We start from the raw sequence: 19,708 nt of genomic DNA, 5'->3' as shown, positions 1-19,708 counted from the left end.
AATTTTTTTTTCTTCGATTAATTAATTAACTTACATATTTATTTACATATTCGTTTACTTACTTACTTTTTAATTAATTAATTAATTAATTTAATTTTTAAAATTTTTTACTTGTGTATATGTGGGTATGGGGGAGTCGCACTTGGTGTGGGGATGGGCGATAGGAGTCAGAAGGAAATGGAGGAATAGGAGTTGGGAGGGAGTGAGGGGATCTGAGTTGGGAGGGAATGAGGTGATAAGAGTTGGGAGGGAATGGGGTGATAAGAATTGGGAGGGAATGGGGCGATAAAAGTTGGGAGGGAAAGGGGAGATGGGAGTTGGGAGGGAATGGGGTAACGAGAGTTGGAATAGCAAAGGGTAGATAGGATTGGGGAGGGGGGGAGGGGGTGAGAGTTGGGAGGGAATGGGGAGAAGGGATTTAGGAGGGAATGGGGAGATGGGAGTTGGAATGGGGGGGGGGGGGGGGGGTGGCTGCGAGGTTGTGTCTATAACCTGCGTATAGTTTTTATTTCATATCCAGAACATTTTTGGTAAACTTCCAGCCTTTCATGGTCACTGCTTTGAAGGGTCATGTGATCTGAATTAACTTTTCCTGTGTATTTGTCTTTTGAAATTTTGGGGTTCTATTTAGTTTTGGTAATGAACTACTAAACGACTTTAAAATTGAAAAACTTATAATTTGATGCTAACTTTCCAAGTGGGGGTGGGGGCAGACTTAAGTCATTTATTTTTAGTTTTTGGAATAGCTGGCGTAGTGCATGTTTTATGTGGGTGGTTAGCGAGTGTTCTGGTGTGGTTTGCTTCTTCTTTCCTTTCAAACATCTATCGTCCTTATCTCCCCTTCTTCTTTTTTATGTTTGCTACTCTCTTGTAACTCCTCTAATGTTCTGGCACTCATAAGACCTTATGCAGTTGCGAGCGCCGTAAAACCCCTACTAAAACTAGCATATTTTATTTGATCTTTTTTCATTGTACACTCTTGTAAGTGAGTCGCTGGTGAGTGCTCTGGTGTGATTTGCTCTTTCTTTCCTGTCATATCTGTTGTATGTCCGTATCTCTCCTAAGCCCCCGGGGCGGTGCTACTGACTGAAGTGTCTTTAGGCCATTCCCAAAGCAGTGACATTAACATGTTTTTATGCACAGTAGAAATGTAAATGGGCTGATTCATCAATGTCATGCTCATGACTGTGCCTGAACTGCAACAGGGAACTGCTGCTTTTTCTTTCCTGATCCTTACTATCGTGATTTTTAGTCTACTTCTTTTGTATGTTTGTCACACTCTTGTGACCTGCTATTTCTGGGGTGCCTTGATAGTACAAACAGACTTCGTGCTGTTGAAGCTAGAAAGGTGAGCAGAGTAAGTCTGATTCTCTGTAAGGATTTTTCTGTTGACACACTCCCCTTGGCGCTCATATGACCTTATGCAGTTGCGAGCGCCGTAAAACCTCTATTAAAACAAACATATATCTCCCCTTTCTTTTCTTTTGTATTTGACTCTCTAGTAACACATCTAATCTTCAGCTCTATTATTTGACCCAATTGTGTTGTGACTGCACTAAAACTCTTGTAAACCAAACACTTTTATTGTAAATACTTTCTGTGTGCAGACACAAGAAGTCCAAGCTTGCATGGACAAGAGGTGTTTTGAGGAAGCGGTCAGACTCCGAGGAAAGTAAGGAAACATACATGACTAGATCTTTGGTGCCGTTATCATATCATGTATTTTTGTACACTGTGTTATGCTTTTTGTTGTTTTATGTAGGTAATGATCATGACATGACGATATAATGGTATTATATACTAATGGAGCTAAGGCCAAATTTTGCGAACAGTATATTCTCAGAAACTGCTGAATAAAAAAATATGAAACTTTGCCAGTAACCATAACTTGAAAGGTAGTGTTGCACTATTGTATTTTCATTAAGTCCAAATGTGTAAGAAGAAAGCCCATTTTAAGTTAAATAATAATGAACAGAAGAAGAAGAATCGTAATAATATTGACAATGATATGTGAGGCGTGCTGACAAGATGAGTTACTTCTCGGAATCGAGACCTATGGAAATAAATGTGTCACGCTTAAAGATTAAGTTTTTACAATTTATAAGTATGAAATAATAAAAGGGTTATTATACTTAAAGAACATGGCATCCATAAAAAAAACCTACAAATTTGTGACCCCAGTGTTGATTTTTGGCCAGTATCTCCATTATTTTGTGGATTGCGAGAAGTAACTCATTTTGTCAGCACGTCTCACATATAGTAATAATAATGATTAAGAATGCTAATCCCTTCTTTTTTTTTGTATGTTACTCTCAAGTAGCACATCTAATCATCTGTACTTATGTGACCTATTTGTGTTGCAAGTATGGTAAAACTCTTACTTTAATCTTCGGCACTTGTATGATCAATTTGCTAAGAGCCATAAGTTATTTGTATTATTTGTACTGTAAAACTCATAATAGACAGTTCTAATCTTCAGCACTTGCATGACATATTTGTGTCTCAGGTGCTGTAAAACACTTATTGAACAGTTCTAATCTTTGCCACCTCTTGACCTATTAATGATGTACTGTAAAACTCTAACTAAACAGTTTTAATCTTCGGCACTTCTATGACGTGTTTGTGTTGCAAATGCCTTAAATCTCTTGCATAGGTGGTGGGTGGATGCTCTGGTATGGTTTGCTCCTTCTTTCCTGTCAAACATCTATTGTCCTGTTCTCTCCTCCTTCTTTTTTGTGCTTGTTTCTCTCTTGTAACATCTCTAATCTTTGGCACTTTTTTTTATATGACCTTATTGTGTTGCAAGTGCCGTAAAACTCTCACTCTATCCTTCAGCACTTCTATGACCAGTTTGTATTATATGAGCCCTAAGCTGTTTGTGTTGTATGTGCCGAACAGTTGTAATCTTCGGCACTGAAATACATATGATCTACTAGTATTGCAAGTGCTATAAATCTCTTACAAAAAGTAAATGTGTCACCACGTGGTGGAATCAGGCGCTCGTCAGTTTTTGGGCATAAGGGGTTATCGGTATCATCTTAAAGCCTGTTCATTTGCCTTCCTTTTGGTGGAAAAATATCTGTCTATATTGAATAGAAGTCGAAATACCTGAGATTGAAGGAGGTTAGCATTGGTTGGTTTCAGAGGTAAAGTTTGCGAGAAAATGGCCGCCAAAGTTTGGTAACTTCCATAGCCAGAGAGTTTCTGGAAACTGAAAATTTAAAATTGTTGTGCCTTTAATCAATGTTTTTCAGTAAACTCCACACAAAAATGTCTTTTCAATAGAAATAAAAGTTGTTGAGCCACAAAGAGAAGATTGGGAAAAAAATTACCCATCAGCCTAAAAAACATGCCGATTTCTTTGATTTCATTATTTTGACGAGTGCTTGATTTCCCCATGATACCTCACAAATAAAACTACTAAAAGCTTTTTTTTTGTGTTTGTTTGTGCGTGTGTCCAGGAGCTTCCAGAACAATCTGAACGTGTACCGGCTGTTGAGTAAACTGAGGCCACCGTCTCTACAGCACAAGCCGGAGGCTCATGAGGACAAGGTGAGGCGGGGATGTGTGGGAGGTTGACATGTGAGGGGGGAATGTGTGGGAGGCTGTTTGTGTGAGGGGGGGATGTGTGAGGGCGTGTGTGTGTGAGGGGATGTGTGGGAAGCTGTGTGTGTGAGGGGATGTGTCCACAGTAGGGGTGCATCTACTACACCCACCCTCTTTGTCTTGCCGCCTCATTTATGTCTGTTGTCTGTGTGTGATTATCTCATAAATGCTTTGACTGATTAGGGTTTGCGGAATAATTTGAATGTCCCCCATCTACAGTTCTTTTAGGAACCCCTTTTTGTTTTTGCTAATGGTATTTAGAGTGGTGGATTTACATTTGTGTGTTATTTAGAAGGTCATGTTGGTAGATCCTACTTCTTTTTTTCCCCTCTGTAGTTTCTGTCTGTCCGTCTTACCCTTTCACTGCTCTAAATGACCAGTAGTTTACTAATGTGTGCATCTCTTTACTTGAACAAACAAATCAACACTTGTTTCCTTACATTTTAGTTAATCGTTATTGTCTAGTTTTATCTATTTTTTTGTTTCAAAATAACTTAACAGTTGTCAATTTACTGGACTCTAAAAATGTTGCAATTTAAGCTACTTCTGTAAAAAGGATTTTGTTTGGAGCTTTCTCCTTTCTCATATGTGAGGCATCGTGGTGAAATCAGGTGCTCGTCAAAATCATGAAATCCGAGAAACCGGCATTTTTCTGCCCGTAGGAAATTTGTTTCATATTTTCTTATTTTGGCTCAACACCTTTTATATATCCATTTAAAAACACATTTGTGTATGGATTTGAGTGAAAACAATGATCAAAGTCTCTAAAAATGTAAATTTTCTGTTTCCATGGACAGTGAAGCTGTTGAAGTCACTAAGCTTTGGGGGCTATTTTCTCACTACTTGTACCTCTGACATCAGGCGACTTCCGCCTCCTTTAGAAAATATATCAACATCTTTTCAAAATACATGGGTATTTTTTTTGCAAATGCAAGACAAATATGAACACCCTAAAAGATGATGCAAATAACTCGATATGCCCCAAAAGTGACGAGTGCCTGATTCCATGGTGTTGTGACACATATGTATGTGAATCAATGGCTTGGTGGTTGTCGTGCAATGTCTTGTGCAAAAGGTAAAGTAAAGGTGATAATGATGCAATAATGAGTTGTGTAAGTGTTGCTTTCTTTGTGGTGAGCATTGTACATGTTTTACTAAACCAGGTAGATACTAGTGAGGGAACTTTGTTGATTATTTAAAAAAACAAACCCCAAAACCAGTCTTTGGTGGGTTGTCCGTCTGTGGTGATTGTCAAGTACCCCAGTACAGCTGGGTGAACAGAGAGGAAAGTAGAGGGATTAGGCTCTCGGACTCGCTACCGTAAGGTCATGAGTTCGATTCACGTAAGGGGCCTGACGTTGTGTCCTTGAGAAAGGCATTTTACACGAATTTTCCTCACTTCACTCAGGTGAGAATGGGTACCCAGCTATAGACAGCGAAAGATCTTGTCAGTTTGTTAGTGTTTGAGGGCTCGATCGACAGCTTGCACTGTATGCTCCCGGGAAAGCCGAAAATGTTTTCTGAGAGTAAAAGGTTCTGCCGGGGCAACAATATAGTGTAAAGTGCATAGAACATGCTGTCGAGCAGGGATATGTGCTATACAAATGCTGTTAATGTATAATTTTAAAATATATGACACCCTGCTCTGTAGAGCTGGAAATCCAACTCACAACTTTGGATTGCGAGGCTGACACCTTGCCACTTGAAAACCATGCCCCTTACATTACAGAAGAGTTTATTATGATTCTCCAGTACAAAATTCTGCTGTTGATATATTCACATTATCGCTAAAATTATTATTTTGTATTGAGTATTCATTTCAATTTTTTTTAAAAATGTTTTATAGCAGGTTATTATTATAGGTGTAAGGTAGCCAGACTGAAAAGTCTTATTGCAATAGATTTCATTTATGATGATCAAGCTGTGATTTATGAAACTTTTTAGTTCTGGATCTTGACTTGCCATTTGAGTCCTGCCCATGTGCCGCTTGTCTAAGTTGCCCTTGTGTTTCTTTTAAAGAAGAAAAGATGGGTGCATGGGCCGGTATGATCATTTTGATTATTCTCGTTTCCTTTTTCCCTCTGTATTCCAACCTTTCCGCTGATCGCTTCTAGCAGTCCATACACTGCAATAAAGATCTGTGGGATTGTTTTGGGGAATTTAAAAAATTTTTTTTCCTTCCTGCGAAGACATGCCTGAGCTTCCTCTGAGCTGTCTGGGCTCACCATCCATGTACTCCCCTTCTGCCGTTTGTTGCTCCCCCCAAAGCCAAAGCCTCACTCTGACTTTCCACCTAGACCTTTTTTGTACTCTATCACAATGTATAAACGGATGATCTTGTATGGGTTGTCCTGCCGGTCTGAGCTGACCGTGGATCCGTTGTAGTGGCACCTCTTGCATATATAAATATATGATGTATCCGTTGCTGGCATGAGCAATGCAAATTTAATTTATGCATCCCTCTGCTGGGCCGCCATGACGTGTGTTTTGTGGATGATCTAAACAGTTTTTTGTTGGGTTTTTTTATGTGAGGCTGTGTGGTGAAACTTGGTGCTTGTCAAAATAATTAAAGCGAAGAAACTGTCATTTTTCCGCAGGTTTGGGAATTTTTGTAGAATTTTCGTTTTTGGGCTCAACGCCTTTCATACCCTTTAAAGAACACTTTTCTGTGTAGATTTTACTGAAAAACGTTGATTAAAGGCACACAAAATTCAATTGGGGGGGGAGGGAGGGAGAGGGATAGAGTGGATGGGGTGTCTGCACTCAATTACCAAGCGGCCATGAGGGATGCTGTCAGCGTCTGAATCTGCTCCTCTGTCCCTGCCTTCACTCTCTTTGAATGCAGCCTGGCTGATAATAATACTGTTAGCAAGCTGTCTGACTGAGTTGAAGGTTGAGAATGCCTCATATGTTATGCTGCATTTTCTGTACGGATGTTAATTATGAAGTCAAATTAAACATTTTGATGATGCTCTTTGCATGCCCACAGAAAACCGTAAGAACAAATTATTTTAATTTCAATCTGCATGGAATTTCTGCAGTGATTTTTAAATTTACTGGTGGAGGCATGATTACTAACATATTCTGTTTATTTATATATATTGTAATATGTAATCATATATTCTTATAAAATTCCAATTTACAGTGTCTGTTGCTTTTTAATAAATTGTACGGCCATATTTCACTTTGCTGTAGTGCTGTCTCTTTTGCACAGCATAGATACTGCTGTCAAATTTTTCCTCCTCGGCGATGATGTGTCTTTTCACCTATTATCCCTTTCTTCATGATTATCTGCTGCTTTGTTGGCCATATATATCTCTGCCTACATCATGTAGAGGCTTGTGGACGTTTCATTTCTGTGGAGAAAGCGCAAATAGAGGGGGAGGGGAAGTAGATGTTTGAACTTTTCTGCTGATTGGGTTGGGTTTTTTTCTTCTGAACTGCAGTGTCAGAGCTCTCGTAAAAGTGACTTTATTTAGCCGCTCCAGCCCTTACAAAAGTTTTGCGTAAGATTTCATCGTGTTGTGCTATCTTTTTACTTTTTTTTTTAAGCTGCTGATTTTCGTGGCTATGATGACGTACAATTCGTGATTCTCGTGTACACGTAACAAAAACTGCGTATTTTTGCTTTAGTTTCTCTTCAAGATGGAGCTGCAGTGCTTCCTCTGTTCCAGTGCTTTGTGACCCGAGTGCACCGTGATTGAGTTTTTTTCCTCAGTATTCTCATGTAAATTCTTTCACTGTCACTATTTTATGCCTGAGCTGACTGAATGCAAGGACACTATTGTATAATAAATATACGTGTATATATTTCTGTTTATGAGTATATTCATGTATATTTGCACATATTTTCATATATACACACATTATTGTTTAATTGAAGTTTCAAATTATTGACTTTTCTTTAAAGATGTTAAAATTATAATAGTTCTCAGCATTTGATAATTATGATAAGGTTGATAATTGTGTGTTTTAGGTGAAGGTAGTTCTTTGTGCAAAGAAGTATCACTCAGTAAACAGCTGGGACATTGGGTCAAAATCAAAGATAGTTACCATCAGTTTTTTGGATAAATTTGTTTTGATTAACCATTTCATAATTTTTCATTTAAATCCATTAAGACATTTCCTTTGGCATTTATTCTCTTAATAGGGACCACAAAAATTTTAGTTTCCTCTTCAATTTTGGGTCTTTTAATTAACTTGATAAATGAGGGGCATGAAACATTAATGAATATTTATTGCAATATATTGTTGAAGGTAACTTATTGTGGTGGTTATCCTTTTGCTTTTTGTGTGATAGATACTATGTTAGAAATAGATAGTTTATTATATCCATGTACCGTAGGACTATTTTTGGAGTTTTCCCTGTTTCTTTACAAATGTTTTTTCGTTTGCTGGGCTACTTGTGAGTAGTGATATGTAGTAAAGAGACCTGCGAAGCCCCCCAGGGCAGTGCTACCGAGTGAAGTTGTCTTTAGACCGTTCCGAAATGGGGATGTAAACATGTTCTTATGCACAGTTGAATTGTAAATAGGCTGATTTATCAAAGTCATGCTCTTGCTGTGTCGGAACAACATAGGGGGAACTGCTGCTTTTTCTTTCCTCATCCTTACTATCGTCATTGTTCCTCTACTTCTTTTATATGTTTGTCACTCTCTTGTGACCCGCTTTTTCCAGGGTGCCTTGCGATGCAGACTTTTTGTGTTTTTTTGAGGCAAGAGAGGAGAGCAGAGTAAGCCTGATTCTCCGTTTGGACTTCTCTGTTGACATCCACCCCTTGGCGCTCATATGACCTTATGCAGTTACGAGCGCCATAAAACCTTACTGAAATAAACAAGACCTACGAACTTGTTCGGAAAAATGTAAATCTTCATCTCTTCTTGTGAGTGTGGCACTGCCTGTGGGTTCAGCTTCCTTCGGGTGCTATAACGGATGGTTGGTGGGTGCTTGAATGTGGTCTGCCTATTGTCCTTTGTTTCTGTGTTATTGTTGTACTAACCTGCTTCGTTGACTTCTTCTGTGGATGATTGGTGGGTGCTCTGGTGTGGTTTTCTCCTTCTTTGCTATCGAACCTATCAAACATCTATCGTCCTTATCTCTTACTCCTTCTTTTTTTGTGCATATTACTCTCTTGTTACTCATCTATTCTTCGGCACTTAAATTACCTTATTTCGTTGCATGTTCCGTAAAACCTCTTACGAAAACTGAAACAACTTCTTCTCTTTTCCACTATTGTTTTTAATCTCTGTCTTTGTTCTTTTCCAACACACGCTCTACGACCTCTATTGTATCTGATCAAAATGAAACCAAGTCTGTTTCTGGTGAAATGTGGCTGTTGTCAGGCTGACTTATAGAGAAGATAAGATAAAAATATTTTTTTTGTCCAGATGCTGGCACATTGGTTTGGTTTTTCACACACACCCACACACGCTCACACACTTATTACACACACACACACACACACACTTCACACACACGCACGCACGCGCGCGCGCGCGCACACACACACACACACACACACACGCACACGCGCTCACACACTTCACACACACACACACACACACACGCTTCACACACACACGCTTCACACACATACACATGCACACACACACACACACACACACACACACACACACACACACAAACACACACACACACAAAAAAGGGTATTGCTAGTACAGAAATAAGTTGCTTTCCCCTCATGCCAAAGTGCCTGTTTCAATACTTGGTTTTTGTTCATGCTGGCTGATGGAAGTGGAAAAAGGATACGCCTGTCATGGTCTGTTTCCCTCACAAAATTCTTTCAAATTCAACAGTACCGAAAGGGGATAATACTCCGATCCGTAGAGAAAATTTTGTTTTGCAAATAGTGTTGTTTCAGAGTCGGAAGACTCAAGTGTTTTAACTGGAAAGTTTTTCAAAATTGTTTTATTTGTTGTTTTTTTAATGTAGTTTGGCCTTCATTTTGAAGTTATCTTTTAATTTCTTCCTCTAAAAAATGAACAAACAAGCAAAACAGGCATGCCTCTTACTTAGCTTCACTTTCACTATGTTCGTTTTAGCTAGGCTACCACATTTGAAAGTTAGTTGAGGAAGAGTCTATAATCTATGGTTTCTTTCAGACCTGGGATGCATGCTTTAAGTGGAGTATACTAACCAATAGCATACATGTGTGGTGTGGTTTTGTGGTTTTGTCCACATTGTGTCTTGGATCCTCTGTATGTGCCCTGACTAACTCATCCACAAGATGTAAAACTGCACTCTTGAGGAGAGGGGGCGGGGGTGTCCTTCACACAGACTATGTTGACTATGGCTGCAGGCCCGTTGACATGTTTTGTCATCTATCGTCATGTCCCTTGCCTCATCTCTAGCATTTCTTGGAGATTCTTGGAGTTTCATAAAGTTTGTTGGTGTAGGAAGGCTTGAATTTTGATGTGAACTTTTTATATGATTTAGATATGTGGTTGTGGTGATTCCCATGATGAATGTCCCTGCTGAAAGTCTCAGGTGTAAGTCACAGGTGTAAGTCACAGGTGATAGTTTGGTGAAAGTCATCAGTGAAAGTTACTGATGAAAGTCACTGACAGAATCGCTGGCTTAAGTCGCTGCTGTAGTTCAGTGGCCCATGCAGTGAATTACAGTTGAGATGCCCAAGAATTTAATATCTTTCACTGGTGCCATGTAAATGAAAACAATATAGGTCCAATCCCACTCCTACGTGATGTTTGAAAGGAGGAAAAACTTGATCAGTGACGTCTGTTTCAAATCTTGGCGCATGAAGAATACAAAGAAGTGTCGGTTAGTCCCTGGGAGTTTTTCCCCCTGCTGCCCATCACATTGATTCTGCCTTTCTCTCTCTTTTAATTAGAACATTGTCTTCTTCTTCTCGATCGCATCACACTTGAAGTCTGGTATCTGTCATAAATTGGGCTGTCCTGCTCAATTCATCTGTGGGCCCGTATAGCTTCTTAAATCATTGTAAATATATCTTCTCCTTGGTCACTTTTAAAGATGTAATATCGAACCTGCTCTATCGCCCACCTGATTAATTTTAATTTTTGTTCACATTGCAAGGACTCTCTGTAAGACGTCCACCTGTCTGAGACAGCCACTTGTCTCCTCTGCAATGGGTGGCTGTACTAGACAGCTGCGACCGTATTCCGAATCAACAATACTTGTGTGTCACATTTCCAAATAATCTCATTATCTCTCACAGAGGTGAAAGTTCAGCTAGCTAAACCTCACTTTCAGCTTACCCTCACAATTGTCTTCACGCTTCCATTTTCTTTCTGTTGCCTTTGTAGATCAGGCCCTATTTTACTAACATTCACTTAGGGAAAAACACTATTATTGATTGTTATTGTACTACTCTAAGTTAATTTTGTCAATGTCAGTTGAACCATTTCATAATTTCCATCAATGTTGGTTTGACTAGATAAAAATAATGTGCATTGCACATCAATATCAATAAGTTTTTGAACATTTGTTTTAAGCGTTTAAACCTGTTTTGTTTTTGAATTGTTACCAAGCTTATATTCTTTCCAAAGTAAATAAACATATTAATGGTTTGGTTTCTTTAAATTGGGTGGGTGGTTGGAGAGAGAGTTCTGAGCAACTGGTAAGTCTTTCTGTCATTCTGTAGTTTCTCACTCTCTGTCATACTTTTTCCTCCATCACCTAATGACCATAAGCGAGTCAGAATGCTTTTCTTTATTCCAATATTTTAATGCCTTGTTAGTCTCTTGCTCAAGGTGGCATCATTTTTATGAAAAGCCACACAGCAAAATGTGTGTTGGTTGCAGTGTTGGCGGGTGCTCTGGTGTGGTTTGCTCCTTCTTCCCTATCAAATACATCCATTGTCCCTTATCTCTCCCACTTTTCTTTTTGTGTTACACTCTAGTAACACCTCTAATATGGCATTTGTATGACTGATTTGTTTCACAAGTGACGTAAAATTCTTACCAAAACCAAAAAGTGTTTTGTGTTCTGTTTTGCCATCTCTTACTAAACTTTGCTGAATGAGAATGGTAGGAGGATCTTATGTGATGAAATATTTTTGTATTGACATGCTCCCTGTACGACTTTTTTCGGGATCTGCTTCCTGGTGCTAGGGATGGTTAGTGGGTGCTGTGTTGTTGTCTGCCCTGTCTGTTTCTTTTCTATTCTTCTTCTCGGTTCCTTATTGTAAAATGTACCTGTTTTAGTAAAAAGTTAAGTGGTTGATGGGTGCTCTGGTTTGGTTTGCTCCTTCTTTCCTATAAAACATCTGTCGTCCTCAGCTCCCATCCATCTTTTTGTATATTTCTCTCTGGAAATACCTCTCATCTTCAGTATGCCCGTATGACCTATTTGTGTTGCAAGTGCCAGTTACCTATTACTAAACTGAACTCAAACTTAAGTGCAACTAAAATTAAATCAAACTTAAGTGCAAAGTGTGCTTACATGCAGCATAGTTGTAATTGCTAAGGCTAAAACAGTGCCTAGACTCAGGCAGCTGGTGTGTCTATAAGTAAATTAATTATTTATGGATAACGTTATATACGGGTGCTCTAGTGTGGTCTGCTCCTTCTTTCCAATCAAACATCTATGTTCCATATGTCTCTTCCTTCTTTTGTGTGTTTGTTACTCTCTTGTAACACCTGTAATCTTCAGCATTCATATGAACTTATTGTGTTATAAGTGCTGTAAAACTCTAACTAATACTAAAAGTGTGCTTACATGCAGCATAGTAGTGATTGCTAAGGCTAAAACAGTGCCTAGACACAGGTGGCTAGTGTGTCTATAAGTAAATTAACTATTTATGGATAATGTTGTGAACCCAAACTTTATCTCAGCCTCTAATTTTTCTCTCATCCCCCCCCCCCCCCCTCCCCCTTTGTCCCCTCTGACGACCAGGCTCATCGTGTGCTGGCGGTGATGAACATCGGAGCCCCGGCGTGCGGCATGAATGCTGCGGTCCGTTCGTTTGTGCGTATCAGTTTGACCAAAGGCTTCAAGGTCTTGGGAATCCACGAAAGTTTCGATGGCATGGTCAAGGGTGAGTAGGGGATATTTCTTGGGGGGGGGGGGGGGGGGGGGGAGAGCATGTGGAGATGTCTAGACAGCTAGGGGATGAAATCTACAAGCTTATACTGAAATGTGAGGGCAGGGTGGTGTTGCTGTCTCAAAATGAGCAATTTGAAGGCAAAGCTATTGTAAGCCATTTATTTTAGTGATCTTGTGTATGCATCCAAAGAGTGGTTTCTAAATATAGGGCCCAAAGAAAAACTTTTTTATTCCTGGGTCAAGATTTTTTTGAAAACATATTTTTGTTTGGTCTCTGGCCTTCAGAAGTACCATGCAAAGTTTTGTGGGCCGAGGTAAATTCATCAATGAGCTTGAATCTTTTTAACGAGGTCAGACAAGTGAAAGAGCTATAGTTGGCGAATGGTTCAGTCGTTTGTCGGGTCTCCTGTGCTGGCGATTAAAAGTCACAAGTGTTAGATTCTGTTTCTTTTCTTTCCGTCTGTAATTTCTATCTGTCTCTCTTACTTTTTTTCCCCTAAACTAAATAACCATTACTGTGTCTATGTGCTTCTCTATACTCAAATAATCGTTAATTCTATCTTTGTGTCTTACTTTTTTGGGTGCTTCTTTTTATTCAAACGCACAGTTCTGTCTGCTTGTCTTACTTTTTAAAAAATCTTTCTCTTTACCCAAACAATCATTTCTGTTTGTTTGTCTTACTTGTATTTGCTTCTCTTTACTAAAACCAACATTTCTGTCTGTAGGTGATGTAGCCTTCATGAACTGGAGCCAGGTGCAAGGCTGGGCTGGCAAGGGAGGCTCCTTCCTCGGTACAAAGAAGTATGTGTTTCTGTTTTAATATGTCAAATGGCGGGTTTCTGACGGGTTGCTCTTTTTTTTTTCCCTGTCAAGTATCTGTCCTCTTGATCTCACTATCCTTCTGTTTTTTTAATTTATTGCACTCTTGTATCACCTCTATTCTTCGGCACTTTTATCACCTTATTATGTTGCAAGTGATGTAAAATTCTTTATTAAAACTAATCTTCATCAAATGCTAGATCTGCAACAAACATTGACCGTCTTAGTCCACCTTTTCTTTCTTTCTTGGGATGCTCTAAAAATACCTTCTATATTATCCTTGTCTTTTCCCGTCGCCCATCTGTTTATGCTTTTCAAGTAATTTGTTATGGATTCCCCATTTGTTCTGGGTCTACTCCCTACCTTGTTTGCCTTCTATCTTACCTGTGAGCGGTAAATGTTCACGGCCTTTTGGTAGATTCAAGTGTCCCAGAAACTGCTTTCATCAATTCTTAATTGTTTTTATTAGTAAACTGCCCATGTAGGCTTCTTTCAGTACTGGCTCGTACAGCATCATGTCTTTTTATTCCGTATCGTTCCCTGTGGTTCCCTACTATGGATTGCACTGATAAAGGATTCTACCCTGGTAGAAGAACTCCCCTCTGACATCACCTTCCACTCATCCAAAAGTTTTTTCCTTTGTACAGGCAGCTGGCTAATGATGTGGGTGTTGGCAAAATTGCTCTGAAGTTCTCTGAATACAAAATTGTTGGCATGATGATCGTTGGAGGCTTTGAGGTGAGAATTACTGTCTCTACTGTAGATATTTGGATTTGATTTAACATTCTTTCTAAAGACATTATGATAGACGTTAAATTCTCTCTCTCTCTCTCTAGGCATTTATGGTTGACATATTCTCTCTCGTCCTTATCTCTCCTCCTTTTTTCTGTTTGTTACACTCTTGTAAGGTACATTAAGTAGGTACAGTTGTTAAAATAATGAAGCAATGTTTTTTTTCTCTCTTCTGAAACATTTTGCTTCCTGGGTTTTTTAAGAACATTTTCGTCATGATGCGGTGGATTCAGGCTCTTGTCCGTTTTTGGGCATATGGAGTTGTTGGTATCATCTGAAAAGTTATTCATTTGCCTTGCTTTCGCTATGAAAAATATCCCTTTTGTCATGAATAGAAGTCAAGATATTTGCGATTGAAGGAGTTGGGGTCGTCTGGTTTCAGAAGTAAAATTTGGGAGAAAATGGCCGCCAAAGTGTGGTGACTTCCGTGGATTTAGAGTCCTTGGAAACTGCAAATTTACATTTTTTTGTGCCATTAATCAATTTTTTTTCTCCACAAAATCCACACATTAAAGTGTTTTTGAATGAACATACGAAGTGTTAAGCCAAAAAAAAAAAAAAAAATTTAAATGATCCAAACCGACCGAAAAATGCTGATTTCTCAGATTTCATTTATTTTGATAAGCCCCTGATCTTACCATGATGTCTTACATTTGAATAATTTTGTAATGATGACCTTTTTGTGTTGCAAGTGCTGTAAAACTCTTGCACAATCAAACCACCTGAAGCACGCTTGTGTGATATGTGTGTGTGGTTTCTCCTCCCCAGGCCTTCCACAGCGCCTACCAGCTGGCGGTGGAGAGAGAGAACTACCCGTCCCTCAACGTGCCCATCGTGGTGGTGCCATGCACCATCAGCAACAACATCCCCGGCTCCGACTTCTCCCTGGGTGCGGACACCGCCCTCAACGAGATCACGGATGTGAGTTTTGTTAGGTGGTGTAGAGTTGGAATAGTAGATTCTCTCTTTCTCTCTCTCTCTCTCTCTCACTCTCTCTGTGTCTTTTTTTTTCTCTCTCTCTCACTCTGTTTCTCTCTCTCTCTCTCACTGATGTTAGTTGTTTTTTGTTGTTGTTGTTTTTTCTGTCCCGTGTCCTGGTTTTGGTGCTGATATTTGTAGGTTACGTAAAAATGTATTGACATGGTGCAAGTTGTTAAGTTTCAAGAAAAACACAACAAGAAATAGAGGAATTGTTTAGTCGGTGATGATGATGGCGATGGTAACGATGATGATGCTCTAATGTTGAAAATAATGAGTTATGTTAGGTGGTGATGTCTTCAGGCCCTTTGCCATCGCATTTAGAAGGGCAAGTGTCTCTCGTCGTCAACAGGTTACGGTGTTAGCCTCTCTGGCTTTCACTCAATAGGCTCTGGGTGCTCCCTGGGCCATACTCTACTTTATTAGTATTTTTTATATCTGTGCAAGGTTATATAATGCTTGTTTACATATAGTGTCTTGTTCTTTTTGTATGTTTGTACCTGTTGCTATATGAGCGGCTGGATGGAGGCTTTCCAGAGACACCCTGTGGGTGGTTGGTGGGTGTTCTGGTGTGGTTTGCTTCTTTTTTCCTATCAAACATCTATCGTCCTTATCTCCCCTTCTTCTTTTTTATCTTTGTTCCAATCTTCTGGCGCTCAAATGACCTTATGCAGTTGCGAGCGCCATAAAACCTCTACAAAATACTAAAGAGAGAGCCATACTTTACTTTATCTATATTTGCTATATCTATGAAAGGCACATAGTAATTGTAGGAGTTTTTTTTTCTAATTTTTGTTTTTTTGTTTTTTGTTTTCCCTACTGCCTGTTCCGCTGCTCAGATCTGTGACCGCATCAAGCAGTCAGCCACTGGAACCAAGAGACGTGTCTTTGTGGCGGAGACGATGGGAGGCTACTGCGGCTATTTGGCCACCTTGTCCGGCCTGGCTAGCGGCGCTGATGCAGCGTATATCTACGAGGAGAAGTTCAATGTCCTTGACCTCAAGGTTAGCAGTCGGGAGTTTGTGGAGAGGCTTCCCGAGAATTTTTATGCCTGGCATGGAAAACCTGGCTTTCTGTAAATGGCTGCCAGCTTGGGTTTTGGTGTTTCTTTTTAGGGTTTTTTTTTTGGCGGAGGGGTTGTTTTATTTTATTTCATTTTATTTTTATTTTTTTGAGGGGGGAGGGGGGTGGTGTTGGCAAAGAGTTTTCATTTTAGTGCTGTAATGATCAAGACACTGGGGAAATTGGTCACTGATCACTTGTAAAGTGTTTTCTTTTAAAGATTTTTAAAAATATGGGAGTTATGAACCCATAATGCATCAATGCTTTGAAGAAGGCAGTCTTTTTGCAGGGGATATAATACCATAATATATACGTGTCATAGTGGAAACTGTCTTAACAACCAATGGACATTTCCACAGCAAGACGTGGAGCACTTGAAGGACAAGATCCAGACGGCTGGCGTGCAGAGAGGATTGGTGCTCAGGTCAGCAGGCTCTTCTCCTCACATGAATCCGGGGGGGGGGGGGGGGGGGGAGCCATACTTTACTTTGTGATAACTTTATCTATATTTGCTTTATCTATGCAAGACGCATAGTAATTGTAGATTTGGTTGGGTTTTTTTTTAAATTTTGTTTTTTGTTTTCCCCACTGCCTGTTCCGCTGCTCAGATCTTTTTTATCGATATTGTTATAATCGGTATTATTGTTATTATTATTATTATTATTATTATTATTATCCTTATAAGTTAGGCAGCATGGTGAAATCAGGCGCTCGTCAAAATTATGAAAGTAAAGAAACTGGCATTTTTTCGGAGGTTCAGGAATTTTTGTCTAATGTTTTTTGGCTGAACACCCTTCATGCCTGTTAAAGAACACATTTCTGTGTGAATTTTACTGATAACGTTGATTAAAGGCATAAAAGATGTCAATTATAAATTTCCATGCACTCTCAAGCTAAGGAAATAACTAAACTTTGGCGGCCAATATCTCGACTTGTATCCAAGATAAATGGATATTTTTTTCATCAAAAGCAAGGCAAATGTACAGGTTTTAAGATGTTACCTATAACTCCATATGCCCCAAAATTGACGAGCGCCTGAATTGTTGTTGTTATTGTTATTATATTACTATTATTGTTATTATATTATTACTGTTGCTATTATTATAATTATCATTATTATTATTATTTTCCTTTTCCTGTGTATTTGTTTCTCCGGCCTGCCCCTTCCAGGAATGAGCAGGCAAACCTGAACTACACCACCGACTTCATCAACCGGCTGTTCTCGGAGGAGGGCTACCCCGTGTTCACCACCCGCATGAACGTCCTGGGGCACATGCAGCAGGGAGGCTACCCCTCGCCCTTCGACAGAAACTACGGCACCAAGATGGCCGCCAAGGGTGTGGAGTGGCTCGCGGAAATGGTGGAGTTTTACACGGATGAGAAAGGTATACTGTTGCTGATGTGAAAGATGTTTTGTGTTGGTGGAGTTTGGGGTCTCTCTCTTTTTTTTTTTTTAGATGTGGGGGAGGGGTTGTACTTTGAGATCTTATTGGGATAAATTAGGCGAGATAAATGTGTTGCATTATTATTTCATAAAATTTCCGTTACCATTATTATTATTATACTATAGTGTTTTTGTTATAACTTATGTTGTTTTTATTGTGTTTTTACATTTCCATATTTTTACCTTTGGAGGGTGCTCTGGTGTGGTTTGCTCCTTCTTTCCTATCAAACTGTCTATCATCTTGGTCTCTCCTCCTTTTTTTTGCGTTTGTTACTCTCTTGTTACACCTCTAATCTTCGTCATTCGTATGACCTTATTGTGTTGCATGTGCCGTAAAACTCTAACTAAAACAAACTGTGTTGATTGGGAGGGTGTGCAGTAAAACATTTACTTACTTATTTACTTACTTATTTACTTACTTACTCTCTCCCTACACCGTCGGGTGCATAAGGCAGAGAGCAGTCGATGCCACGCTTGTCTGTCCCTGGCCAAACATTTACCAAACTATAAAGAATGTTCTAAATTGTGTCGATTGTTGGATGGGGTGTGTACTTGTGTGTTTGTGTGTGTGTGTGTTTGTAAAAACACTTACGGTTTAAAAAAACCACCAAAATCATAGTACCAAACCTCTCTATGCCCCGTGCCAGGTCGCGTGTACACCGGTCCTGAGGAGACAGTGGTCCTGCTGGGCATGATGAAGAGACACTTGACCTTCAGCCCCGTGGAGGAGTTGGCCAAGATCACAGATTTCGAGTGAGTTACACCGGAGGCAGGAATTTTTTATTTTTAAATTTTTTTTATGAACGCAGGGCTGCCACCCCAGGACAGTGCTACTGACTGAAGTTGCCTTTGGACCATTCCCAAGGGGGGGGGGGAAGGATATTAGAATGTTCTTATGCACATTTGAATTGTAAATGGGCCGATTTTTTCAATGTCATGTTCATACTGTGCCGGAACAACATAGGGGGAACTGATGCTTTTTCTTTCCTCATCCTTATTATGGTAATTTTTCCTGTACTTCTTTTGTATGTTTGTCACTCTCCTGTGAACTGCTATTTCCGGGGTGCCGTGATAGTCGAAGCAGACTTTGTACTGTTGAGGCTAGAAAGGTGAGCAGAGTAAGACTGACTCCCCGTTTGGACTTTTCTGTTGACATCCACCCCTTGGCGCTCAAATGACCTTATGCAGTTGTGAGCGCCATAAAACCTTCCTAAAACAAGAACTGCCAACCACTATGTAAAAAAAACATATTTAATAATTTTTTGAAGGTCTGAGCATGGCAGTCGGTTTTCATATTGGAAAATTCACATTCTCTGTTTCTAGTGTTGCTCATTACAAACTTGCTGATGCTGTAGAAAAAATAATGGAAGTTCAAGGTTGGGCTTTCAGATAGTGATGAGAACGAAGTCCATAAGTCAATTCGAGAGATTTTTTGCTGCTTGTTCACTTTAACTTGAATTTATTGAATATGGAAAAGTGTTTGTGAAGGGTTTGGAGACATGGTTATAGATGACAGATCTTTGGTGACATTTGACAGTTGATAAATATGAGATGATAGCTGATGGATGATAGATGACATAAGACAGATGATAGATAACGAATGATAGGTGACATATCGCAGATGATATATGGCTGATGATTGATGATAGACAATAGATGACTGATGATATTTGACAGATTGGTGATAGATAACAAATGAGAGATGATATGTGACAGATCATTGATAACATACAACAGACGATAGATGACACAGGATAGATGACAGATGACATGTGACAGATGATAGAAGATATATGATAGATGACAGATGATATACGACAGATGATAGATGACAGATGATATACGACAGATGGTAGATGACAGATGATAGATTACCCCCAGTGGGTCGGGGGGATATAAATAGACCCACTGCTTCGTCTGCAGAAGGTGCAACCCCTTCAAAGGCGAGGTGTCGCACTCGGA

The 19,708-nt window shown here is 39.5% G+C and overlaps 1 protein-coding gene across 1 annotated transcript in view; it reads left to right on the top strand.

Moving 5' to 3' along the window:
- The window catches only part of LOC101849327 (ATP-dependent 6-phosphofructokinase), a gene marked incomplete in the record, with an annotated part of 51,825 nt that overhangs the window by 21,191 nt on the left and 10,926 nt on the right, over window positions 1–19,708 (top strand). The window contains 11 exon segments of the mRNA XM_005110189.3: window positions 1,608–1,672; window positions 3,462–3,552; window positions 5,626–5,649; window positions 12,502–12,643; window positions 13,377–13,452; window positions 14,118–14,208; window positions 15,031–15,183; window positions 16,080–16,244; window positions 16,662–16,726; window positions 17,473–17,687; window positions 18,394–18,499. Coding sequence (XP_005110246.3) covers window positions 1,608–1,672; window positions 3,462–3,552; window positions 5,626–5,649; window positions 12,502–12,643; window positions 13,377–13,452; window positions 14,118–14,208; window positions 15,031–15,183; window positions 16,080–16,244; window positions 16,662–16,726; window positions 17,473–17,687; window positions 18,394–18,499 — 1,193 coding nt within the window.

The sequence above is a fragment of the Aplysia californica genome, unplaced genomic scaffold (genome assembly GCF_000002075.1).
Source record: "Aplysia californica isolate F4 #8 unplaced genomic scaffold, AplCal3.0 scaffold00863, whole genome shotgun sequence".
NCBI classification, from domain to species: Eukaryota; Metazoa; Mollusca; class Gastropoda; order Aplysiida; family Aplysiidae; genus Aplysia; species Aplysia californica.
Note: the sequence above shows the minus strand (reverse complement) of the source record. Positions and strands in the feature narration are given on the sequence as shown.